General features: G+C 36.0%; 3 protein-coding genes and 1 long non-coding RNA gene across 5 annotated transcripts; 3 read left to right on the top strand and 1 right to left on the bottom strand.

Moving 5' to 3' along the window:
- Window positions 1-907: 907 nt before the first annotated feature.
- Window positions 908-2,702, top strand: LOC118348989. The gene is made up of 3 exons (XR_004801909.1): window positions 908-993; window positions 2,455-2,533; window positions 2,627-2,702. It is a non-coding gene; the product is annotated as an uncharacterized LOC118348989 (long non-coding RNA).
- On the top strand, window positions 2,702-5,994 carry LOC109003563 (protein FAR-RED IMPAIRED RESPONSE 1-like). Its single transcript, XM_018981738.2, has 5 exons — window positions 2,702-3,621; window positions 3,703-4,999; window positions 5,094-5,153; window positions 5,249-5,323; window positions 5,743-5,994. The coding sequence occupies exons 1-5, from the start codon at window positions 2,702-2,704 to the stop codon at window positions 5,752-5,754; spliced, it is 2,364 nt and encodes a 787-aa protein (XP_018837283.2). The 3' UTR covers window positions 5,755-5,994.
- Window positions 5,995-10,327: 4,333 nt separating this feature from the next.
- LOC109001157 (novel plant SNARE 13) lies at window positions 10,328-15,078 on the top strand. Of its 2 annotated transcripts, XM_018978312.2 has the most exons (11): window positions 10,347-10,453; window positions 10,594-10,722; window positions 11,508-11,600; window positions 12,414-12,507; window positions 12,706-12,743; window positions 13,007-13,104; window positions 13,740-13,819; window positions 13,901-13,957; window positions 14,041-14,133; window positions 14,220-14,294; window positions 14,630-15,078. In XM_018978312.2, the coding sequence occupies exons 2-11, from the start codon at window positions 10,646-10,648 to the stop codon at window positions 14,726-14,728; spliced, it is 804 nt and encodes a 267-aa protein (XP_018833857.1). In that variant the 5' UTR covers window positions 10,347-10,453; window positions 10,594-10,645; the 3' UTR covers window positions 14,729-15,078. The 2 variants fall into 2 exon arrangements, with proteins under 2 accessions (XP_018833856.1, XP_018833857.1); XM_018978311.2 differs by having other exon boundaries at window positions 10,328-10,722.
- Window positions 15,079-15,617: 539 nt separating this feature from the next.
- On the bottom strand, window positions 15,618-20,358 carry LOC109001156 (probable sugar phosphate/phosphate translocator At3g17430). Its single transcript, XM_018978310.2, has 9 exons — window positions 19,772-20,358; window positions 19,586-19,693; window positions 18,978-19,009; window positions 18,805-18,855; window positions 17,914-17,975; window positions 17,562-17,823; window positions 16,958-17,223; window positions 16,758-16,852; window positions 15,618-16,031 (listed from the first exon to the last, which is right to left on the bottom strand). Exons 1-9 carry the CDS (start codon window positions 19,853-19,855, stop codon window positions 15,849-15,851), a joined length of 1,143 nt encoding a protein of 380 aa, XP_018833855.1. The 5' UTR covers window positions 19,856-20,358; the 3' UTR covers window positions 15,618-15,848.
- Between the last annotated feature and the right edge of the window lie 5,332 nt (window positions 20,359-25,690).

Below are 25,690 nucleotides of genomic sequence, written 5' to 3'. Positions count from 1 at the left end.
TTTAATATATTTAAATATTTTTAAAAAATAAAAATAAATACACCAATACACTTAAAATCACTTTCTTAATCATTAAGTAAAAAAAAAAATTTGACCAGCTATCAAATAGAGTGGTCAAAATAGAGAGGTAAAGTAGTTTTATTCTTTTTTATTATCTTCCTTGCACAATTTTCTTAAAGCATTAAAGCCCATCTGCACGCGTTCCGTATCTCAACAGGTGGCAGCTGAGTCCACTTTCGCCTATCTTAGTAATGGCCCATTCCATTCCTCGGACCTTTCTTTGCTGGGCCCAAATCAGTCTTTTAGCTGAAAACTTGGATAATATAACCAACTTTGAACATATCTATATTCCAGCATATGGATAAGAGATTGCCCCCCATTGTAATAGCTCACATATTCATATTGGTTTGTCCTCAAAATCTATAAAAATAAGAATAATTCCTCAGTGGAGAATGTCACGAGAATCAAACCACCTCGTTTATCAGCGCTGAGCCCTGAGTCCAGTGTCAGACTATAACGACAGACCATCGATCGCTCTTGACACGACGCTTGTACGTCCACGACTGTTACTATCATTTTTATATCAGTTCTGCTACAGGTACCCGTATTTCGGGTACCCGTTGCGGAACCACTGAGGTGGCGTTAGCCACGTCAGTTTAGTTTGAATACGAAATATGAAAAAAAAAAAAAAAAAAGGGGAAAGAAGTAGACGGAAAGGGGAGAAACGAGCGCGAAAATTGTTTCTGAAAGCCTGAAAGCAGAAAGCATTTTGCGGTGAACCCATTCTGCGCGATAGCCGTTCTTCATCGTGGTCCGATTGAGCTGAAGACAAAAGCACCAGAAAGAAGTTTGCGGTGAAAAGAAAAGCCCCATAAACCATTTCGCGCTGAAGAAGAAAAGCAACAGAATTTATTTTGCAGAGAAACCATTTTTGTGGGTTCCGAGTTCTGAAACGATTTTGCTGCGAAAAGAAAAGCGGGTTCTTCGTTTCAAGTGAGTGTCGTCGTACCCATTCTGTATTTGTTTTATTTTTTTTCTATTTTTCTTCATCGTGTTCCATCTTCCATGGCCAGATGAGCATTTATTGATTTCTTATTTTTTTATGTTTTATGCATCTAAGTTTTAGTTGTGGGTATGAGCATTCTTTTGTATATTTTCTATTTTTTTATGTTTTATGCATCGTGTTCCATCTTCCATGGCCAGATGAGCATTCTCTGTTTTAGTATTCTATTTCTATTTTTGTATATTTTTCGCCACTGAGTGTGATAGTATATTCCTCAACTCATTTGACACCCTCAGGAATTTATTGAACACAGAACACATGAACATAGAGAGTTTTCATGTTCTATATAAACTCTAGCATGATTCACATGAACACAGAGATTTTTTATTGAACACACGAACACTGAGTTTTCATGATCTATATAAACTCTAGCATGATTCACATGAACACAGAGAGTTGTCAGTTTGGGATCCACATGTAGACCATATCACATTGCCATAGAAATGGTTTCTCTGCAAAAGGTGATCAATGACACCTTGGAGAAGAGCTGGAACTGGCTCTATCGTGCCTGTAAACATAGAACACAAATAGCAAGCTTTTTTTACAATTTGCAGTGGTGTATGTCATGGTGATTTCATGGATCATAGCAAGCTTTTTTAAACTCACGAAAGTCAATTTCAATTTTTTATTTTTTATTTTTTTTCTTAAATCAGAAGGATAAGGCCTTAACTCACCCGAGAGTTCTCCATGGTGTCCAGCTTCCCGTAGTTCATTAACAAAGTCATTCAACTTAAAGAGCTCTGTATCAGTGAATACGTCTTCATATAACTTCAACCCTTTCACAACATTCACCTGCCAATTGCAAGAAACTGCAACTAGTAAACATTTATTATTCATACCTTTCACTACATTCTAGTTAGTGGTCATTAGAATTCAGCTCTTCATCATTTTGGTTTCTTTCTTTAGTTTATTCATATTTCCAACCACAGCATAGCCTTTTGTGTAAATTATATATATATATAAGCTGTTTGGATACATGCATGATAAGAAGTAAAATTGTGCAATGCTGAGTTGGTATGTGCAGTAATTAGCTTGCCATGCCTTCTGGCCAAAGCTGTGAGGATTTAATGCCAGGAGGGACCAGCTTGGTCTGTGACATCATGTTGAAAGAGATCCATGAAATGATCAAATAGTGAATCAACTCTAGAAATACTGAAACGTAGTTATCTACTTGACATCATGTTTATTTTCATTCAAATAAACATGAATTTTGAGTTAAATCTAGAATTTTTTATTCCTTCTTTCTATGGCAACAACGGTTCAGGAAATTTCCAAGATGGTGGAGAGTTCAAACTCTAAAATCACATGACTTTTTTTCTTTATTGCTTTATTGATCTTTTTTTTTTCTTTTTTATTTTTGAGAAGAAAAAATAATTCGTGCAATTATGCAGTTTATCTCCTCTCGGCATGGAAAAAGGGGAAGAAGACTCATCTTTGCAAACACCATCTCTTTCAAATTCCCCAACCGCGGTATGTTATATTTTATAAAAATTTGCTTTATTTCTGTGTTGAGTTGATATTTATTTGCAAAATACATAAATAACTTGTGTAATAACATGTTAGGATATACCATCAAGTACACGGTACTTTGTAGATTACACTAGTGCTGGTTACTACGGACCACTTCCTGGCTGGCCAATGCCTTTTCCGTCATATCCAGATGGCGGCCAATATCCAACAAGCGCCGCTATGAGTGGAGGAGATGATACAGAGGAAGCACCTCTATGTAGAGAAACTGATATTCCATGTACCTCTGGAATAGGTGAAGAAAGCAAAGAAGATAGACCAAATTTACAAGAAACTGAGGAAGGCATTGTTGGGACACCGCAGTTAGAGGATGACGTTGGTGGTGATATGATTGAAGAGCCAAAGTCGGGAATGGAGTTTAATTCTTTTGAAGAATTAATGGATTATTATAAGCAATATGCTAAGAAATCAGGGTTTGGGGTAATGATAAGAAGGACTGATAAAGGGGATGATGGGACTGTCCGATATGCCACCCTTGGTTGTGCCCGTGGTGGGAAGGCCCGGAATAGGACATTGAATGTCGCTAGACCACGTCCAACAGGAAAGACAGAGTGTAAGGCAAAGGTTAATGCCTTAAAAGTTGATGGAAAGTTCCGGTTGACAACAGTGAATAATCTCCATAACCATGGCCTTAGCCCAAATAAATCTCGCTTCTTCCGATATAATAGAGAAGTGAGTGACTCTGTAAAAAGAGTCCTAGATATAAATGATATGGCTGGGATCCGAATGAATAAGAGTTTCGGATCTCTCGTCGTTGGCGCTGGTGGATTCGAGAACCTTCCATTTTTAGAAAAGGATTGTCGTAATTATATCGACAAGGCAAGACATCTAAGGCTTGGGAAAGGTGGTGCTGAAGCTCTTCGAGAGTATTTTTGTAGGATGCAGTATAAAAATCCTGGTTTCTTTGCACTGATTGATTTGGATGATGACGGGAGGTTAAGGAATGTCTTCTGGGCAGACCCCCGTAGTAGGGCAGCCTACCAATATTTCGGGGATGTGGTGACATTCGACACTACATACCTGACAAATAGGTATGGGATGCCCTTTGCACCATTTGTTGGTGTAAACCACCATGGGCAGTCTATTCTGTTGGGAGCAGGATTGATTTCCAGTGAGGATACAGAGACCTTTGTGTGGTTATTTCAGACGTGGTTGCAGTGTATGGATGGTATCGCTCCGAAAGCTATTATCACCGATCAGGACAGAGCGATGAAAAATGCAATTGCTATTGTCTTTCCTGAAAGCCGACATCGACTTTGTTTGTGGCATATTCTGAAAAAAGTTCCCGAGAAGCTGTCCTCTTATGCTTCCTACAAAAGTGGGATGAAGAATGCATTGATGAAATGTGTGTATGATATACAAACTGTTGATGAGTTTGAGAAATGTTGGGATCATTTTATCACCTCTTACAAGTTGCATGAGAACGCCTGGCTTTCAAGTTTATACACTGAGCGTGAGTATTGGGTGCCAGCATTCTTGAAGGACTGTTTTTGGGCTGGGATGAGTACAACGCAACGCAGCGAGAGCATGAATGCTTTTTTCGATGGCTATGTTCATGCAAAAACAAACTTGAAAGAATTTGTCGATCAGTTTGATAGTGCGTTGAAAAAAAAAGTTGAGAGTGAAAATAACGCGGACTTCCATTCATTTAGCGTTACCATTCCTTGCATATCTAGATCTCCTATCGAGAAGAGATTTCAAGAACTGTACACAAATGCTAAATTTAGGGAAGTTCAGATGCAACTTACTGGCATTATCGATTTGGATCCAGAGTTACTTAAGAGGGATGGTGCAGTAAAGACCTATCTAATAGAGGACGAAGTTCGGGTTGAAGAGTTCAGTAAGTCTGTTACGTTTTCTGTGGACTTTAGTGAGGAAAATGCAGATGCTAAGTGTTCGTGTGGTTTATTCCAGATGAGGGGTATATTGTGCAGGCACATTCTCGCTGTATTTAAATGTAACGGGATAAAATCCCTGCCAGAGAAGTACATTTTAGACCGATGGAGAAAGGATATCAAAAGGAGATACACGTTAATCGATACCAGCTATGACGCAGGGGATCAACGGCCAGATGCTTCCAGATATGCAAGTCTATTAAAAATCTGTTACCAAATGATTACTCATGCAGCGGGTTCAAAAAAACATACTGAGGATGCCACACATAAGTTACACGCAATGATTGAATTATATACTGAGAATCAAGAACCCCCATCGATTTCCCTCACTGGTTCGAATGTTGGTTGTACTCAAAATGACACAGGCACAGTGGGTAGCTCAAAACAAGTACTCAGTCCATTAGTTGTCAGAGGGAAAGGCAGACCCCCATCCCTGAGGAGAGCATCCAGAATGGAAAAAGATATGCGGAGAGTTAAAGGAAAGACAAAGAAAGTAGAATTGAAACGGAAACAGGTACTCATTATTGAAGCTTTAAATATACATGTTTATATCAATAAATTTATTAATGCAATAACTGTCCGATATGCAAATGGTACTTGTTTATTAGAGAGAAGGCGGAGATATACCAGGGCAAGACACGTGCAGAAATTTATTTGGCCCATCAGAGGTAGATATTTCTAATGTTGGATACGTGCATACATATTAGGAATATATATTTGAATTGTTATATATATGTATTGATTTTTTATTTCTTTATTGAAGCTTGTCCAAGAGAAATCCGTTAATGTGGTTGGTGGAACCCAGCTCGGAGAAAGGATGATTGGGAGTCAAGAAAGTGTAATATTTCTACACTTTTTAATTGTTAAGAGTAATATTGACAATGCTGAATATTTTTGTACATGAGCAATGTCATAGTGTCGATGCATAAGTCTGTTATATACATATATATTATATATGATTTGCACCTCTTATGTTGGTTGTATACATCTGAGTTACAACTAGTGTCGATGCCTTAGTCCAAATAAATTTTTGTGCATGAGCAATGTCATAGTGTTTTTCGGGCTGGGAAGGGGTTGGGTGATCAGTTGGGGTTATATGCATTCTGCAGCTGCCGAAAGTGGGTTATATCACCTCTTACTGTAATACTCAGCAGAGATATATGCATCATGTGGGAGTTTTAATCAGGCAAAGAACTAAGTTTTAATATTGACTCTCTCCTTGTTCTAACAAGTTTGATCTGCTTTGCCATGTAACAGGGGTTGCGCTGACCTCTTGGTTAGCTTGCATTCTGTAGCTGCCGAAAGTAAGCATGAGAACTGTGTATAGGAAGTTCTCATGTTCAGAAAGGGGTGCTGTTGCGAAAGACCTTTCAAGCAACTCGTGAAACTTGTAATGCATTTTTGGAACAATTGTCGTGGTTTTCCAATAGGGGAGAGCTGCAGCTGCTGTTATGATCTTTATTATATTTTTTTTTCTTCTTCCTTTGGTAGTTGTAGAAACAACTTGTGTGAAGTTCAGGTCTTTTACAGTTATTACTCAAAATTGTGACTTTGTTATTTTGTGATCCCAAACTATATAGCTTCTGATATAAACGATATAGCATGCAACAGAGGAATTTTGGCATGATTTATTAGAGGCATCAGAGCCCCAGTAGGGAGGATTGAACCGTCCAGTTTATAGTCCCATGGTCCAATAAATGCTTATCCATGTAACTTATTGGAACACAAAAAGTGTTGGTTTCTTCTTCTCCTTTTTAAAATAAAAAACCAGTTTAAAACACTGCAGCTTTCGGTCGTTAAAACACTGGAGCTTTCGGTCTCCCTGTTGCATTTTCGGTTCTTGAAAGGACTGAGCCAAACAAATTATCACTGGATGGAACTTACAGTTGTGCCTCTATGTTCTCATTTATACTTTCTTTTCTGTTTTTTTTAGGTCTGAAATGATAATGTTCATAGGAGATCTAAGCATGCCAAATTTCAAATAATAAACAATTTCTGGAAGCATCTAGTTACTTGTAACATTGTTTAAGAGATAAGCCACAACATTGTCCCGACCATGTATAACTTAAGACTAAAAAAGTATTATAAAAATAAAGAAATTGTTTACAAAATGATTGTCAAGAAAAAAAAAAAAAAAAAAGGCCAACAACATGGTGCAATATTACGCAAACAGGGATCAGATTGTTAATTCAACTTGCTCCAATAATAATGACAAAAACTACACGAATTGCATAAGTCAAAATTAAATTCCCTTCCAAAATGCAAGTACTTCCTGAATTAAATTCCCTTACACAGATACAAGTAGCTACTTCCACAAGTCATTAACATAAAATAGAATTAGACTATTGCATCAGACTAAGTTCTAACATCACCAACCAACATATAAACAAAGAATATATACATAGGAACTAACTTCCATCACTAATCCTAAGTAACTTATTTGCAAGCCAAGTAACATGCTACAACAAATGCGGCAGCCCAATACACCCAAAGTAATTTGCATGAACGTCTTATTTTAGCTTCGCGAACAACAAGTGCCAACTCTTTGTTCACAACCTCATCATTTCTATTCGATAGCAGCATCTCTCTCATCTCAATCTCATCCGCTCTCTTACGGAGGTCAAGCTTGCTCTTTTCGATCTCGTCGAGTATCTTCTCCAGCTCTTTCTTGGTTCTTAACAGTTGATAATGAGTTTCTCCAAGATCGTAGTTTCTTACTTCATCCGCCTCTACCCATTTGAAATACTTACAATATGGTAATCCCTAATCATTTTAAACATCTTTTCAAAACTTCTTAGATGCACATAATATTAACAAATTTTATTGAACATGAATGTAGTTACCTTCGTGTTGTACTTAGGACACCCTAAGAAGGGTCGTCCTGGATTTTTTGCAGTAGATGAGTATCTCAATTGGGCTTCAACTTCACAGAAGCATAATGGTCGACACAGAGTTTGTTCACCAAAATATGAAGAAGAGTCCGTGGTGAATGATGAGATATTCTTAAATTTAATCTAATTGAGACAAACATGATAGTTAAATTGAAATGGTGTAAAATATACGTATGTTTATACCTACTGCATTATAGTTAAATTCAAGGCCAAGCATTATTAATATGATAGTACTCAATTAGGTTAGTATTAATGTTATTAATCTACGTCTGTTTTACCTACTGCATTATACTAGTTTCACTTGACAAAAGGGCAAACACAGACAAAAAAGTTCAAGTCATTAATAAAAGGAGTCCCTCTTTTATACAGAGACAACTTGAAGATACTGGTTTCACTTGAAGAATGAACAGCCCTCGAGTCAGGGACATCAGCAGCATATGCCATAATCATTTTCTTGGGTTTTTTCTTTTATTTGAACGCACACTGTCCTATTTCCATGCTTCTAAGACATAGCTATGAACCTTCTTCTAGTAAAGCAATTTGAGCAGTTGGTATCAGTTGAACACTCAAATGCATAACAATTATCGGGATTCTCGCATTAAATTAGCATAATCATATCTCCAATTTTACTAATGGCTTCAAAACCAGGGAAGGAAATAGAAATTATAGTCATAGCAATGTTAATATCATTCTTCAAATTATAATACCAAAAAAAACCAATTCTTTTTTATGACAATGATGAAATTATCAACATGAAACAGAGCTATATTTGTACGTGCATATATGCAAATTTCTCTTTAAGACTATATTAATGCCGGAAATTGGAGCAATATTAATGCCTACAGATTTAAGAATATTAATGACTATATTAAAACAGAGAGAGATGTTATGGGCTGAAGAAACACTACCAAATCAAATAAACCGGGTGCAATTTCCTTATAAATGTATTTGATATTGTCTAAATCAAATAAATTAGTTGCAATTTTGAATCTAAAACAAATGTTATTTCGAATAAGTGAGAGTTTCCAAATATATAATTTACGGTTAGGGTTAGGGTTTCCAGATTCTCAAAATAGAAATAATCATGTGCACATTCAATATTTCTAGAAAAATGAAATGCTATTTCGAATAAATGAGACTAATCGAAATCTCCCAATTACGGTTAGGGTTTCCACAAATTCAAAACTAAACCCATACCGATTGGGTGATTTTGAGAACACCCATGAGATCGAGGATTCAAGAGAATGAGAACACCCATCTAGTTCAAGAGAAACCCGATACCTGTGACTCCCTTCGTGTTTCGTCTGGCAGCACATTGGTGGGCAAAATTGTTTGAGGAGAAGTTTGTGCCCCCCCATCGTAACTTTGTGGGGAAATGGAGCACGCCGCAAGCTTGGAGCTGTTTATAGTGCAAGCTGAAGATTGGGGTTCTTCGTGCGATTTCATGGGTGTAGTGCGAGCTGAAGACCGTATTTCTTCGTGCGATTCCATGGGTGTTTTAGGGTTCGTCTTCAGACCTAAGGTGTCCGATTGCGGGTTGTATACTCGACTTAGAAAGCATTAAGCCTGAAACAGATTAAGGTGCAAACGCACCATTTGACTTAAGGTGCAAACGCACCGTTTCAATTATGCTGAGTTGGAACCGGGTACGCGGCGTGTCCCCCGTCCCGGGTGCAACCAGCATTTTTGTTTTTATATTTTGTAAGTTAAGTTTCGAATGTTGTGTGTAAGAATATTTAGATGATACAAGTTGCGTATATTCTTTTAAACTTTGAAAGGAAACGAAATGGGCGCAGGACAGTGAAGAAGCGGGTGGGTGCGTTAGTTAAGAAGTTGCAGTTGTAGAAAACAAGGAGAGACAGCGCATGTCTCAACTGCTACTTTTTAATATTCCTTTGCTTTTGTCTTTTGCTAACCGAAACACATTCTATATTGTCTCTCGATATCTGTCACAGTGAAAGAAAGCCCACTTTTTTAAAGGAATTATTGTGTCAACTCCTAAGGTGATAACGAGGGTATTAACAAGACCAGAAGAGCTGGGAAATAAGATTGGAACGAGGTGGTCCAAAACGCATGGTATTAGGCAGCATCAGCTGCTAATAATAATATAATAATTAGCTAAAAGAAAAGAGTAATCAGTGGGTCAATGACAATGAGCAGATGCCACTTTAGCCATAATATTACCATAAATGGTACTATGGTCTGTTAATAGAATTGTGCTACACATAAGTCTCACATCTCTACATACCATTTAAAAATATATGATTTTATTTTTTTATTCTTATATTTCATATTTCAATTCAATATGAAATAAAATCATATATTTTTAAGTGATGTGTAGAGTGTGGAGCTTATGTCTATAATTTTTTCTATCAATATAATCCGGTTTGGATATACAAAATCATCTCATTTTATTTCATTTTATTATTATAATTTTTTCAAACTCCTACACAAAATATAATAAATAATTTAATTTTTTCAAATTGTAAAATAAAACTAATATTCAATAATATTTTATTCAACTTTCAATAAAACATCTCATCTCATCTGAAATGTGTAACCAAACGATACCATAATGTATTGATTGGTGAATTTTTATTTTTATTTTTTTAATATTAAATAAATTAGTTTTTTTTTAATATTAAAAAATATATTTCTTAATATTAACAAAAAAATAAATAAACTAATTAATACATACTATTCATAAACTCATTGTCTGGTACGTAGAAGTTAGAACCACAGTGATACTATTACAAGCACAATGCTGAAAGATTAGTGACAGCTTTCCTCCAGATAAATATTTAAATAATTAATTAAGATAAGAGCCGTTAGTTATGAACGATATGATATTTTATCATATTAAACTTCTCGTCTCAAATTAGGCAAAAATGCCACCACATAAACCTTTTCTTTTTATTTTTTTTAAATGAATTAATAATAATAATAATAATAATAAATCATTGCCAGACTGCGATTCCTCTCCCTCTCTCTCTCTCTGCTTTCCCTTCCTTCCATCCACGCCTTCTGAGAATTCTCTCTGTGTTTTCGATCTTGCCCCGAGTTTCTCTTCCCCCCTCGTTCGTTTCAATTTCTTCCCTTTTTACTTTTTTGAGTTTTTCTGAATTATTTACGATTACGGTTTTCATTTTTTTTTTTTTTGCCCAAAAACTCTGTTTAGAAGCAAGTTTCGAAAAGGTTATTAATGTATTTTGGTTAGGATCGGTTCGCCGATAAGTTTGGGGACGAGGAAGGATTAGTCTCCGGCGACAATGGCGACTGACTTGCCGATGGGCCCTCAGTTGGAGCAGATCCACGGTGAAATCCGCGATAATTTCCGAGCCCTATCGTATGCACCCCTTTAATCACTCCTCTCTCTCTTGGCTTGTCCGATTATTGCAATGTGATTGTGAATATTGTGGATCTGGACTTAATTAAAAGTGTGGTTTTGATTATTATTTTGATTCAAAATATGAAGTTCAAAGCGAAGAGAAATGCTTGTTTAGTTGATTTGTGCTATGGCATGGGTTTATCATTGCGCTGCTTTCTTTTTTATATGCTAGTCATTCAACTTAGAATGTGATTTAAGTGTTTTTAGAGACTAAAAGACTGTTATTAGCTTATTAACAGTATTATATGCTTTAAAAGAGAGAAAATCTGGCTGTGAACGTATGAATTGTGGCCATTATGCGATGCCTTTACTGCTAGATGGTGATCTCTTAGATACTGGGTATGCGTATTCCTGACTAGGGTTGCTTCATTGCAATGTCAAAAAGGTTTTTCAACTTGGTGCTAAGTTATATTGTGCTCTCCTAGATGTCAATGTATCCAGGTTGGAATGTTGAAGATTTTAGTATGGTGCATGGTTTTTTTTCTTTTTAAAGTATATAAGTAGTTTGGTGCATAGTTAATATTGCACATTTACATTATTACTGCAAACAATTCTTTTATTTTGTTGTTGTTATTTTAATTTTGATTTATTGATTTCTTTTAAAGAGTAGGTGTTGTCAATTGTCACTTCCCCCTTACGTGAGGGAGCTGCAAGATAGATACTTGTTTTTTTTTAACGACTATCTGGAAAAATTGCTGGGGTGCTTGATTTTTTATTGTGATGGTGTTACTCTTTGCATTCAGAAATGGCTTCCAAAGGCTGGATAAGATCAAAGACTCCAATAGACAAAGTAAACAGCTGGAAGAACTTACTGCAAAGATGAGGGAGTGTAAAAGGTACAAAAAAAAATAATTTATATCTGGTTTTTCATTCATACATCATTTGTACATTGAAATTTGGTAAATAGGGGTAGAAAAGAGTCCTTTCTTGACCATGCCATGTTCCCAAAAAAAATTATAAATATTTCAGATAACAGGTTTTGAAATTTGTGTGTTCAGGATTTATGCATAAATGATCATTTTCTTTAAGAAGAGTGATGGTAGCCCAATTTTATTAATTGCCCTCACTTTCGGCCAATGAATACATGTTCAAAAAGAAAGCTTGGGGGTTACGAAATTCTCAAAAACCAAGCCTTAAAAGCTTCTAGCAAGCTATTTCCTATTTACAACACATGGAGTTCCAGATTTATTAAAAGAAAATGACCAATTAAAATGCGAGATAAATGATTTAAGGAAGAAAAATGACAGTGTTACCTGATTCTCCAATGTTGGCCAATCCATCAGCCAGTTTATTACTCTAATGCTACAATCCATGTAAGAGAAGAGAGATAGCACCTCATCCCTAAATCCCAATACTGCCAAGGTGGTTTGCTACCATTTTTTAGCCATGTAACAACCATCCATGAACTGATTATATCTCAATTGAATGTAAGCTTAACTGGTAACATAGCAAAAAACTGTGTTTAAGAGCAGACACTTCAGCAAAAGTGTTAGTCCCATGGCCTAACAGGGAGCAGGGGAACCTGTTGTGAATTGAGCGTGTGAAATGGATGCCTAGGAATTGGTTTCTTAGCCTCAAAAAGGAACAAAGTTCCCACAGCCAATGGATGACTTTATAGATAAATGATTATGTTTAATAACTTTTTCCAGATTAATCAAGGAGTTTGATCGTGAACTTAAAGACGAGGAGGGCAGAAATCCACCTGAGGTTAACAAGCAGCTCAATGATGAGAAGCAGTCTATGGTCAGTATTTGGAACCTTTTATTTTTTGCATTTATGGCATGTATACACACATGCACAATTGAGACATACATGTATGATCTGTCATACAATATATGAAATGGCTGCTTAATTCTTTGTTGTGACCCTGCTTCTTTCTTTGAATTTTTTTGCTTTTTACTCATGGAAATCAGCCTTATGTCACAATCTCCACATTTGCAGATCAAAGAGCTGAATTCATACGTGGCATTGAGAAAAACGTAAGTTGACCTATTGATTATCGTTTCAGAGGTCATGAGTTTGGATCTGTTTTGTATGGTGTCAAATTGTCATTTTAGAGTGATACTACTTGAACCATGAAAGTATAGTGATTGGTGAGCTTTTCAGTTCTAATTTGACAATATATATCTTGGTTACTGAACTCAGTCAGCAGATCGAACAAAATTTCTGTTCTCTCTTCATCTGCTGGTTATATGTACATATATTTCAAAAAATAATAATAATCTACTTGACTGAACTGCAGGTATATGAATACCCTTGGTAACAAGAGAGTTGAACTCTTTGATATGGGAGCTGGAGTAAGTGAACCTACGGCTGATGAAAATGTTCAAGTAGCATCATGTGAGACATATCTCCCTCGCATTCACAAATTAATTCCCGTGTTTGATGTTATCACTTGGGTCAAGAGAACTGTTAACATGTACATATATTTTCTGCTAGTACCTATGGACATATCTCGAGTTGATGTAATTAGCTGTCAATCAACCAACCATCTGCATGCTAACTATAGTTATGCCAAATTTCCTTTTAACGTGAAGCTTCAATTAATGCAATGATATGTGATAATCTAAATAGATCCACTCTCATAGACGAGATATATGAGAATATGGTGACAGAGCTAAAGTTCATTTTAATAATGTTATCTATCTACGCTTGAAATGGTGAAGACTCTAGAGGAATGAGAGATCGCATGGCTTTCATAAGTCCCTACTAGCTGTGTCTGTGAAAAAAGATTTGAGGCTGGAGTTTAATTGTCACAGCATATTCTAAATAACACACAATTACAAGGATGATGTTTTATTGGACAGATTATAATAAGTTGCCCAAACTTCATCTGACTGCAAATGCATGTAAATCATACGATTGAAAGATTATATTATCCCAATTTTGCATGCATGTATATATGTATGTATGGATTTGTTCCTGTTTTCTTTGCAGAGGTCTATTTAATGACGTTAACATGTCTTGCCATGTAGCCATGTCAAATCAAGAACTCATCAATGCTGGAACAAAGACAATGGATGAGACTGATCAGGCCATTGTACGCACTCAAAAGGTATATAGAATTAAGAAACATGAATTATCTGAAATGCTTCTGTTGTCGGTGTTCTTAACACTTGAAATTAACCACCTTTAGGTTGTCGAACAAACGATTGAAGTGGGAACCCAAACTGCTGTTACATTAAAGGGTCAAGTAAGTATGACTATAGCCTAAACTCAGATATTCTTCTTTCTATTGTTTTTTAAGCTTCTTTATTGTAATCCAATATTTTGCAGACTGACCAAATGGGTCGTATTGTTAATGAGCTGGATACAATTAACTTCTCAATTAAGAAGGCCTCCCAGCTTGTGAAGGAGATTGGTAGGCAGGTTAGTTCTTTATTCCTTTTTCCCCTTTGAATGCAATTTGTTTTCCATTTGTTTTTTAGAAACTAAATTTTATTGGTTTATTTCAGGTGGCTACAGATAAATGCATCATGTTTTTTCTGTTCCTTATTGTCTGTGGTGTAATAGCCATTATCATTGTCAAGGTATCCTCTTCAATCCTTTATTCATCTCCCTATATTTCCTAGCCATAAACTTTGTATCTTGGAAGTAATTGACCAACTTTCTAGGATCCCAAATAATTTTCCAATTTACGAATGTGTATTGGAGACATCAAAACGGTACTAGAACATCCTTAAGGGAAGAGGGAAGAATGAATAAAACAAAAGGTGAAAGTGAAAGTATTAAGGCTATGCTATGATATGAATCTCAGGTACAATAATCGGAAAGAGAATTGCTAATGGCGATATATCTCCAGCACCCATAGGCTAACATGCTGTTTTGAACTTTGTATATTTCTTTGAAATGTGTAAAACTGCAGGTTGTGAACCCCAATAACAAAGACATCAGAGACATCCCTGGATTGGCGCCTCCAGCTCCCACAAGGAGGCTTTTGTGGGCTGCAGAACATTTCGATTAGATTCCTCATTTCAGAGCAGTTTTTCAACGCTTGTGATTTGTGTTCCAAGTTTCATGGAAGGGAGGCCAAAGGAATGTCTGCGGATCTTTCTTTTTTCTTTTCTTTTTTTTTCCATACTTTCACCAATTCTTGCCGGCTATGTGCATATTCTGTTTGCTATTCTCTTTTTATGTGTAAATCACATGCGAGCCTTTTTGCTTTGTTTTGAATGCCACGGTTCTTTCTGTAAACATCGCAATACTGTTGTAATCTAGAAAGAAAACTCTGCTGTGAAGTTCCCTTCTCTGTCCTTATCCAGGAGATGTATCCTCTTTTTGTACATGTATACATGCTGTTATATTTTCTAGTCACTGACAATGGGTATGGCATGTTGTATAAAACATGATGTCGACTCCTAACCACCCCAGAAACTTTAGGTTGATATCAAGTGCACTGGATGGTTTCCGAATAATCATATTAGTGTGGGTTGATTTCTCTTTCTTTTTACTCCCGACATCTTAGGGTCGGTTTAGTCCTCTGGTGTCATAACATGAGTGTCAGAAACTAGTAAGTAGAACGGATCGTTGTGTGGGCTGGGCTTGAACCTTGAATTAGATTCGGCATGCGGCTACGTTTGAACGTTGAGTGAGTTGAATAGTAATGAGTTGAAATGATGGAGTGAGTTTTGTGGAGACTTTCATCTATAAACATTTTTGTAAAAAGTTCATTCATCGCGCATCTTTTTTCCTTTCTGATTACAATCCTCACGAGTCTGAGTGGATCCATTCAATTCTGGAAAAAGGTTTTTGTCAAATCTGAACTTTCTAGGGAATACTTCCCCACCCATTGTGAATGAAGAGATTAAGGGGAAAACAGTTCCATTTGCTGAGATACTAATAAAAAGTTTCCAGATCAAAGAGCCTTGATTCTGCCATGGTCCATTCGTTGACAATTGATCCAGGCTACAGAACTCCAAGACGGGAAAATCAAGCATACATGCCATAAATGGAAGTAAATACAAATGAATCGCCTTTGCACGTATCATATGGATACATTGCCTGGAAAGAATGGAGTCAGATGCCTTTGAACAGACTGCCTCTACTATTTTCTTTTCCAAATACATCAATCCACATTTATGCCGTCATGAATCACGCATGAGCTGCGAACGTCCGATATGAGATAACCTTGATGTTGAAAGTAGAGGTGCTTCTTCATCAAAATTCAAATCAGAGGCACCACCATTCCCTCCACTGCTTCCCTTGCCGTTATCACTAGTGTCATTAGGCAAGAATATGTCGGATGATTTCTTCTCCAACTTCCAATCCTGCATCAGCCAATATGGAAAACATTGCCATTAGAGGAAAAGGGTGAATCTGGATTTCAATCATGTAAGCATCTGAAAATTGTGACTATAACAAGAAATTAATGATCCATATAGTATACGGCTATGACGAAGTATAGTTAGATGACGAAGTAGAAATCCCAAATGCATTTTATGTTTGAGCATACTTCACACATACTTTGAGGCGAACTACTCACTAATGGGCGGTTTAAGAAGCCAGGATTAGGTTCAGCTAAGATAAAACATGATCCAACAGTCTTTGGGTCAGCATTGCATACTAGTACAAGTTTCACTCCACTGTGTTTTCAGCATTGACCAGCCGATTAAGAGCAAACACTGAGCTGTTCATTTTGAAATTTTCAAACATTTTCCACTCACAAGATTTATATTTCTATTATTTGATAGGTCACAAGATTCATGAACAAACATTCATATATTCAAACATTTTCTGATCACAAAAGATTTATAATTCTGGAAACTGACAATGCGCAAGCTGGGGGTTTGTCATCTTCCTGAACAACTTATACAATCGCACCAAGTAGATTAAAGCATACACATCAGACCTAATTGTTTCAAGCACAATGTAATTCTATGGACATTTAAATGCATTGTGAGGAAGAAAAGTTCAAGGTAGAGGATATCCTTTTGATGAAAGGGGAAAAATATAATGGTCCGCTTTAAAGTATCAAGGATAATCTATGAGATTACCTTGGTGATTCTTTCAGGAAGGCTTTCAGAAGGTTGTTTAGATGCTCGAACATCCTTGACCTTTATATAATTGTACATGACTACACCACATAGTGCTGCAATTGTAAAAAAGATTTTTAATGCAAGGTAGAATTTTGAGGTTTAAATGAGGCACAAAATGTCTGACTGAAAGCTTGCACTTCATATGGATGGAGATATACCGATGGCATAGCCAATTATATTTAGCCCAGTTATTGTGGACTCTGGAAAGATGACAGTGGAAAGGGCAATCAATATCCAGTCTTTCAGAACACCAGCAACCCGGATGGTAACTGCCCCTGTTCTACCAATTACTAAGAAAATGGAGAAGTTCAGGGCCAAGGCACAAAGAGCATTTGAGAAAAAGATCCAGAAGTTGAACTGGTCCTCTGAGACTTGTATATGAGGCTTCTCCAATAAACACCAAGGCACAAACAAAAACATGAAACTGCATATAACAGTGTCAAAATATGAGAAGCTGATACAAATAGTATCTAATGTAAAAAAACAGAATAAACTCCCATGGTCTAACAAAATGGATCATGTAAATAGCTAATAAAAATTAAAATAATTGTTCATCCACTAAAATATATATTTCCTGCAATATGAATTTTCCTCTTTAGGAATTACATGATGTTATGAAACAAGAAACAAAATAATAAATGCCAACCACCAAATATCTCAAGATTTTTACAAATCAGGTTAAAATGTCTAATCAAGATTAAGCTATAACTTAAAAGAAGAATTCACTTTTACTGATCATCCAAAAGCCTCAAAACAAAGTACCTGCACGGAGCTATGTAATATAAACTGGTGATGGGGTTTAGAGTCAAGCCCTTCTTTTGTAGAAGGACTTGTGTTAAGACCAGCCTAAGAGCTTCTGCAAAGATGCCTGTAACCTGGTAAACTGTACCAACTACATTAAAATGAATCTCCCCATATGAGGAAATGACAACTCCAACACTGACCAGCACCATGTTCAAGAACACGTCACACCTTGGTTTGTCAGTGCCACACATAACAGCCATGATAAATGTTGCGACAGGCACTGAAACAAATTGAGACATGAGCGGTCAGTTGACAGAGTTGAAAACTATCACAACAGTAAAGAAAACATATGCAAGTTTTCCACGCATACTTAATGCTTTGAGCATCTGGATGAAGGCCACAGAAATGTGCAAGTAAGCAGTGTTACCAAACCTAAATGAGTAGAGAAATAAAATTGTCAACAGATATTATTAATCCAAAAAAATTACTTATCATTTCAAAAGACCTCACTACTGCTAACAAGGAATAACTGTTCAAATCCCAGATAAGCCAGTGATTTCCCTTTAAGCAACAAAGCTATATATAAAGCTTAATTTTATAGTTAATTTACTGTCTATCCAAGAATCATTGATAGAGCTTCAGAACAGAGTGTAATTTTAACAAAGATCCCCATACAAGCAACTACATAAACAAAAAGAAGGAAGGCAAAAAAGTACAAGATTAAAAAACATACATGAAGTGATAAAGATTCAAAAATATTGATTACACGTAATCAAATTGGCGATTATCCAGCCAGAACAAGCAACCTCATTCGAACTTATCTCAATCTAAACATCTAAAAATGTCTTGCCTGAGACCTATAACAAATACTTTATTTTTCAGTTAAGCATAATTTTGGCAAACATTCTTCATAGTGAAAAGATTAGGTTAGGTTCTTAAGTCAAGTTCGCTGGTTGGAATCTATTATTTCATATATTAGATATATGATATATGGACATTTAATTTTTGGTTATAAATATCTATAAAACTTGCTTATTTGTTTCAAAGATATTTTAGAGAGACCTTATACTGATCAGAATCATAGGTGCACAAACAAAAACCAATTCAATCGTCAGATCTAATAAGAAAGGTCAAGGAATTCATCCCTAATAGTGAACAAGCTAAACACCTGATGATAAACATATTCACGCCTCCTTAATTATAGAATTTCCATGTCTCATGCCAAAAAGGAGGCTGAGTTCTGCTAGATCTTAGTGCTTACCAAAGGCTTGATGCGAAGAAGGCACTTATCGGTATCACACATGTTGCATATCTGTTTATGAAAAAGACAGAAGATATTTGACAAATGAGAAACTGAACAAATGAAGAAAGAAAGAGTACATCACAACAGAATAAACGGGAGGGGGGCAGAAATTGAAAATCTATTTCACTTACATTTCAAATGTCATTTTGACGGGAGCTACAACCTGAAAATACAAAAGAACTAACCATATCAATTTGACAACACAAACAGAAAAGTCACAGAAAAACTCTGGAAATCTCATTTTGGATACCTCTGGCCACTTTATTACAAATCACGGCAGTGGATAAAACACAAAAAAATTGAATGAAATAAAAGTACTTATAAAAAAAATTGAATGAAAGTGAAGTAACATTCAGAATAGAAAATATAGAAAAGAATGAGGATTGAGGATCAAGGATTTTATATGAAATTGCTCCTTTGTAACCACAATAACCGAAGCTTGCAAGGTCGCGATAGGCGACCACTTTACACCCATTGAATCCCATAATCACAGGCTTTATGAGTTTTGGAACCGCAAAAGACCATACCGAACTATGGCAGCTTATGGTTAATAGCTATCGGTGTATAGCATCAAATGAAATAAGAAAGCACATCCAGAATCAACATAATGCCATAGTAATACGGCTGCTAATACAAAAGCAAGTGCATAGTTTCGCAGAGATCTATATCAGCACCATACAAAGCACACTCAGAATCAAGACAAATTTTGTAATCTTAGTCCAGCACAAGAAAGTCATACCTTGAAAACCCGAACAAGAAAGAATGCAACTGCCCCGGAAAAGCCCATGTGAATCATGGTAAGCGTTATAGGAAAAGGAAAGTTGAAGTATTTCGGAGACAGAACCCACTGCACAGCAGAAATTCACAACAGTGAACTTACACAGAGACGCGCACCAAGTACCCAAATAGAAAGAGAAATTGGTACCTTGTTGTACAATATGACTCCGGAAGAAAGCAAAATGTAGACTAGCAGGTACAAGTATGTGAAAAGGAGCGTTTTGTTAATCATTGGCTTTCTTCTTTCACACGCAGAATGAAGTATGAACTATGAAATCCCGAAACCTTTTCCAGAAACGAGAGCAAAAAGGAAGAAAAATGGCTGCAAATTTAACATACAATGGCGAGCAAACAAAGCAAGCAAAAGCCGAAGCTGCCGATCTGAAACTAGATGGAGGAGACAACAAAGTCGGACACCATCTGATCTGATTTCTTGCGGCAATGACGAAACGGGATATGTACCTTACAAAATGGGTTCGGGTTCCCAATCTCAGAGATCCCGATTCCCAACCCAATCCGTCACACGCGCGAGCGCACACACATAAAGAATAAACGAAGGAGAAGAAGATCCAATTGAAAGGAACTTGGTCTTTATTTTTTTTATACTTGGAAGTTTATGAGTGAGAGTGAGAGTGAGAATGAGTCTTCTTTCTTTTCCTGCTGCTTCTTCTTCTTCAAACCTCGAGCTGTGTTTATTACAGCTCTGCTCTAAGCATAAAAGGCACCAGCGACTCCGATGACTTCTGGCTGCGTCTGCGCGCAGCTGACTCGCACGTTTTCCTAATGTTTTTCCAACATGACACGTATCTTCTTTCTATTGGACATTCATTTCCAAGACTTTATTACACTAATCTTTACTTCCATTATCTGGATTTCACATTAAATACATGAGAAAGACTACTTTGTCGCCTCAGGGTCCTTTTGACCGCCGGTAAAAAAAAAAAAATTTAATAATTAAAAAAATAATTTTAAGTATATTGATATTTTTTTTATTTTTTAAAAATATTTAAATATATTAAAAAAATATGAAAAAAAACTATTGGGCAGTACGCCTAGCAGTAAAAGTGGGGCAGCATAGTAGCCCCCACTCTTGGTGTACCGCCAGCGATTTTTTTTTTTAAAAATATTTTTTTAATACATTTAAATATTTTTTAAAAATAAAAAAAAATATACTAATACATTTAAAATTACTTCTTTAATCACTAAGTAAAAAAGAAAAATTTTGCCAAACGGTCAAATGGAGTGTTACAAATAGGAGGACAAAGTAGTGTTTCTCTTTACAATTATACGTAGGGCTGTGTAAATACTCAGCCAGCTCCGAGTTCGTACTACTTTCGTTCCGATTCCAATTTTGATAGAGTTGGAGTATTCAAAATTTAGAGTTGGAATTGGAGTTCCTTCGAAAATGTAGTCAGAGTCAGAATCGAAATCGGAGTTCGAAGGCTCCAGCGCCTCGAACTCTATCCTTTTTTTAAAAAAAATTCAGATGTAAATCCATCTGATTTTTTTAAAAAATAACCTAACTAAACGACATCGTTTTCTTCTTCCCCATCACTCTTCCGTGACTATTCTCTCTTTGTTTTCTCTATTTCTCCTGTCATTTTCTTCATGTCGCGCCATTTGCCGTCATCCTACCGTCGTCACGAGCCCAGGGCCATCGTAGAATACTTCCCGCCAGCATCAATTGGTATATTACCACCTCCTATGCTCCTCATTTAATTCGCAATTGATGTTTATTTTTTATGATTTTCAAATTTTAGAGTTTTCAATTTTGGGGATTTTGTTACCATGGAATATTCAACAAGCATATATACTGTTATGGTTTTTGATTTTGGAGTGTGTAGAAATATGTATAGTGATCAAATTGTTGTGATCAAATTTTGCTCACGGAATCATAAATAAGATAGTGATCGAAAAGTATTTGTGGAAATGTCACTGAGAAAATTCTGAACATTCACTCGAGTTACGTGTTGAGCGAACTCTCTATCTGAGTTACCGCTCGAGCTCCATGTTGAGCGAGGGTTGAGCAAACTTTTTGTCTGACTTATGCTCGGGCTCCACGTCGAGCGTCTATCGAGCGAACTCACTGTATGAATTCCATTCAAGCACTATGTCGAGTGCCTATCGAGCGAACTCTCTGTATGAGTTTTGCTCGAGCCATGTTGAGCTCACTTCAACTCATTTTCACTTTAACACACTTCAACACTTGTTACAACACAATTTAATAAAAGTTTTCACAAAAATATGCCAACACACTTATTTTTACATTAACAAATACTGCTAAAAATATTTATACGAGCTATAATATATGTTTAGGACTTATTTAATGTGTATATTATTTTACATGAAATCTTAAAGTAGTGAGCTTTTATTGTTTAAATAAATACCATAAGACTATGAGAGAAACACCAAATTGGGGTCCACAAACCACCACCACCTTTTGCAATTCTATCTGTCCCATTGATGAGTCTCTTGACATATTCATCAATTTTAATTCTTTTATACTGCTATAAGATTAGTATTTGGGTGAAGGACATGAGTTCAATATTTATGTTAATTAAATGATAAGTAAATAAGATTATATTGTTATACTTTTCATTCGTAAATTATCTTCTTCTTCTTTATTATAAAATTGACTACATGCATTGCATCATATACATATACATAACATGCTTTAATTTTTTTTTTTTTAATTTTTATTTTGCAGTACAATTGAGATAGATATAGATGCTACACCTAGTGAGGACAATCGTCCACAAGGAGATGCCACAATTCCTACACCAGCAGGTACTTGCACCCAACCCACATCTAGAACGTTACTTCTTGTGCAAGTAGTCGAGTCTTAATAGATGTAAAAGATGATAATATGTTTAATGAGAAGGAGGAGATGCATATTGAGTACGATTGACTACCACGACCTACTAAAAAAAGGTTGTGAACATGAGAATATTTCACCAAAATTCATAGTGATCGTGCAAACCCGCAGATGAGATGTCACCACTGTGGAAAACTTTGTGAATGTCATTCGAAGAAGTAATGCACATTTGTATTAATAGCACATCTTAATAATTGCCAACGGTATAAGATACACGCGTGATTGGTGGCCACTGATCAGACCAAGCTTAACTACGAAACTTCTACGGCCATTGATGGTACACATATTAAGAAACTGTCAATCCCTCAATACAATAAGAATATGTTGAGGGAGGGAATTACTTGCAGAGATGATCATTTGTGATGAGATGCCTTTTACCACAGTTGACAAAAAAAGCTTCCGTAAAATTGTCCACACTCTTGAGCCACGATTTCTCATTCCATTACGGTATACGGTGATATGAGATTGTTTGAAGTGGCATGCGAAATGAGAATACAGAGATGAAGGAGATGTTTCTTACCACTGGCCAGAGAGTGTCATTTACGACTTATACTTGGACGTCCATACAGAATGTCAGCTACATGTGTATCACAACACACTTTGTTGACAGTGAGTGGACGTTATAGAAACGGATTATTGGCTTCACAAGGGTTCATCCATTGGGGCGGAGATGAATGAGTGTATAAAGGATTGAGGAATTATAAAAGTGTTATGTATCATAGTTGACAATATCAGTGCCAATGACACTGCAATTGATTGGTTTAGACAGAATACTACGTTAAAAGATGATATCATTTGTGAGCACAAGTTTACCCATATTCGATGTTGTGCTCATATCATCAACCTCATAGTTGTTAAGGGGTTAAGAGATGTTGATGATTCCATTGCCAAAATCTACAACCTTGTAAGATATGTGAGGGCTTCCTCCCAAAAGCTTGGCAAGTTTAAGGCAATAGCCGAACAACTTGAGATTAGATGTTCTAATATATTTTTTTTGGACGTTCCAACTTGAATGAACTCTACATACATGATGTTGGATGTGGCGTAGAAGTACCAAAAATCGTTTGAGCATATGGAAGTCGAAGATGGAGGCCTGAGGTATGCTTTGCTGGAGTCAGTAGAGGGAGAAGGGGGCTCAGCGTGCTGGACACAATTGATTGGGCCAATGTGAAGTATTTTGTTCAATTTTTAAAATTATTTTATGACATAACTCTGCGGATATCTGGATCTAAATATACGACTACGAACTTATACTTCAACAAGCTCTCGGGGCTTCATGACTACTTGCAACAAAGTTGTACTGACAATATGAGATTGTTATTTGGTATGGCTACAAGTATGAAATCCAATATGATAAATATTGGAGGAATATTGAGAAGATAAATAGATTATTATTTGTGATTGCGATTGCGATTGCGATTCTTGACCCCCATATAAGTTGGTCATTATGGAATTTTGGATTAGATACGTCCTAGGGGAAGAGAAGGCTGAAAAATTTATTAGATAACTGAAAAGTGATATTGATAACTTATATAGCCATTACAACAACAATGGTCAATCTTCTACAGCAGGTGGTAGCTCCTCACACCCGACCAGCTCGACATCTTCCTTAGATGACACACATGCACATAGTTCATCTGTTTTGGTGCGGCAATATCATCAAAACCATGCATCAAGGAATATTATGCAGTGTAGGTTTGAGGTTGAGCGATATTTTATGGAAGATGTTGAGGCACCTAGTGATGCATTTCATTTATTAACTTGGTGGAATGTTAATTCTAATAAGTTTCTAGTCCTTTCCCAAATTGTCTGAGATGTGTTAGTCATTTCTGTCACTACGGTTGCCTCTGAGTCGAAGTTTAGCACTAGAAGTTACGTGTTGGATGCTTATCAGAGTTCATTGACACTGTCAACCGTGGAGGCCCTCGTTTGCACACAGAATTGGCTAAGCCTATTGGACTAGATACCGTTGATGCTGAGAGCTATAGACTTGAATCAAGTAACTTTATATGTTTTTAAATGATTATTTAAATATTTTTAATGTTTTAATATTTAACTTCTAATTCTTATGGTTTTGTAGACTTAATTGTGAACTCTAGTATAATTGCGGATGATTGAAACAGACACACCGTACCCATGGGATGGAGAACCCCCTTTATTGGTAAGAAATGAATGCTATTACTTATAGCCATGTTTTACATTTGAATTAGATAACATTCTTGTAGTTTACTACAACGCAAAATCACTTGATTTTCTCCACTTCATGAACACATGATGAAAAGTGTATAGTTATGAACTGGCCCATGACCACAACAATGGTGGTTTTCAGACTGAATGGTTGAATGAGATTGGACTATTGGATGCTAAATGGCTGCTAGTGATGAATCATGAAAGATTGAAAATTATTTTCAAATTATAATTACTAACTTGTAGTCTTTGTTTTATTCTAATACATTATTACATTGTACAATGTAAATTGGTTGATAACTTTAGTTGTTTAGTTAATATTTGGTTGTGATTGTGCTGGTTGTTTGGGGGTTATTTTGCATTTTTTATTTAGATTGTGTTTGTCATTGTGCATTTACTTCTCCTTGGTTTTATAATGTATGTAATTTAATTATTATATTTAAGTTTTTTAATTGATTTTTACAGCATTTTTTGAATACCCACTAGGGTGTGTAGATATATATATATATATATATTTTACAGTATTTCAGAAGTCCAAATATCATAATAGGCATTGGGCCTTCGGAAACTTTGGGCTTCTGAAGTGGGCCCAGAGAATCAGAATTGGGCCTTGTCCCAAGCACACTCTAATCGGAGTTCCAAACTCCGGTCGGTGCTCCAACCTCCGATCGGAGTTGAAGTACACAATTACCTCCGAGTCTCTAACTCCAAGTGGGAGGTGGGTACTTCGACTTTGTCGAAGTCGAAGCCCACCCCTAATTTATATGTATTTTATGTCCTACAATGTAATTTCAACAAAAACTGAACTACAACCTTAATGTTTTTATTGTATTGAGTTATTCTATTATTAAGTTGGTCTCTAAAATACATCATTCACATTATTTAAATAGTTAAAATTAGATTTATAAGATTGAAATTTTAAATTTATCTTTAACATCAAATTATATCATGTAAGTACTTTATTATATGTTATCCACACCAATTTATAAACATAATTTTTGGATA

The sequence above is a fragment of the Juglans regia genome, chromosome 7, assembly GCF_001411555.2.
Source record: "Juglans regia cultivar Chandler chromosome 7, Walnut 2.0, whole genome shotgun sequence".
NCBI lineage: Eukaryota > Viridiplantae > Streptophyta > Magnoliopsida > Fagales > Juglandaceae > Juglans > Juglans regia.
Note: the sequence above shows the minus strand (reverse complement) of the source record. Positions and strands in the feature narration are given on the sequence as shown.

Excerpts from the sequence above, each read along its gene's own strand:
- LOC109001156 (XM_018978310.2), bottom strand. The coding sequence starts at position 19,855 with ATGATTAACAAAACGCTCCTTTTCACATACTTGTACCTGCTAGTCTAC. Across the intron at positions 17,224-17,561 it reads TATTACATAGCTCCGTGCAG|TTTCATGTTTTTGTTTGTGC; the intron begins GTACTTTGTTTT and ends TGTTATATGCAG. Across the intron at positions 16,853-16,957 it reads TATAATTGGCTATGCCATCG|CACTATGTGGTGTAGTCATG; the intron begins GTATATCTCCAT and ends TTACAATTGCAG.
- LOC109003563 (XM_018981738.2), top strand. The coding sequence starts at position 2,702 with ATGCCTTTTCCGTCATATCCAGATGGCGGCCAATATCCAACAAGCGCC. Across the intron at positions 3,622-3,702 it reads ACTACATACCTGACAAATAG|TGAGGATACAGAGACCTTTG; the intron begins GTATGGGATGCC and ends ATTGATTTCCAG. Across the intron at positions 5,154-5,248 it reads ATTTATTTGGCCCATCAGAG|CTTGTCCAAGAGAAATCCGT; the intron begins GTAGATATTTCT and ends TCTTTATTGAAG.
- LOC109001157 (XM_018978311.2), top strand. The coding sequence starts at position 10,646 with ATGGCGACTGACTTGCCGATGGGCCCTCAGTTGGAGCAGATCCACGGT. Across the intron at positions 12,744-13,006 it reads TACGTGGCATTGAGAAAAAC|GTATATGAATACCCTTGGTA; the intron begins GTAAGTTGACCT and ends ACTGAACTGCAG. Across the intron at positions 14,295-14,629 it reads TAGCCATTATCATTGTCAAG|GTTGTGAACCCCAATAACAA; the intron begins GTATCCTCTTCA and ends GTAAAACTGCAG.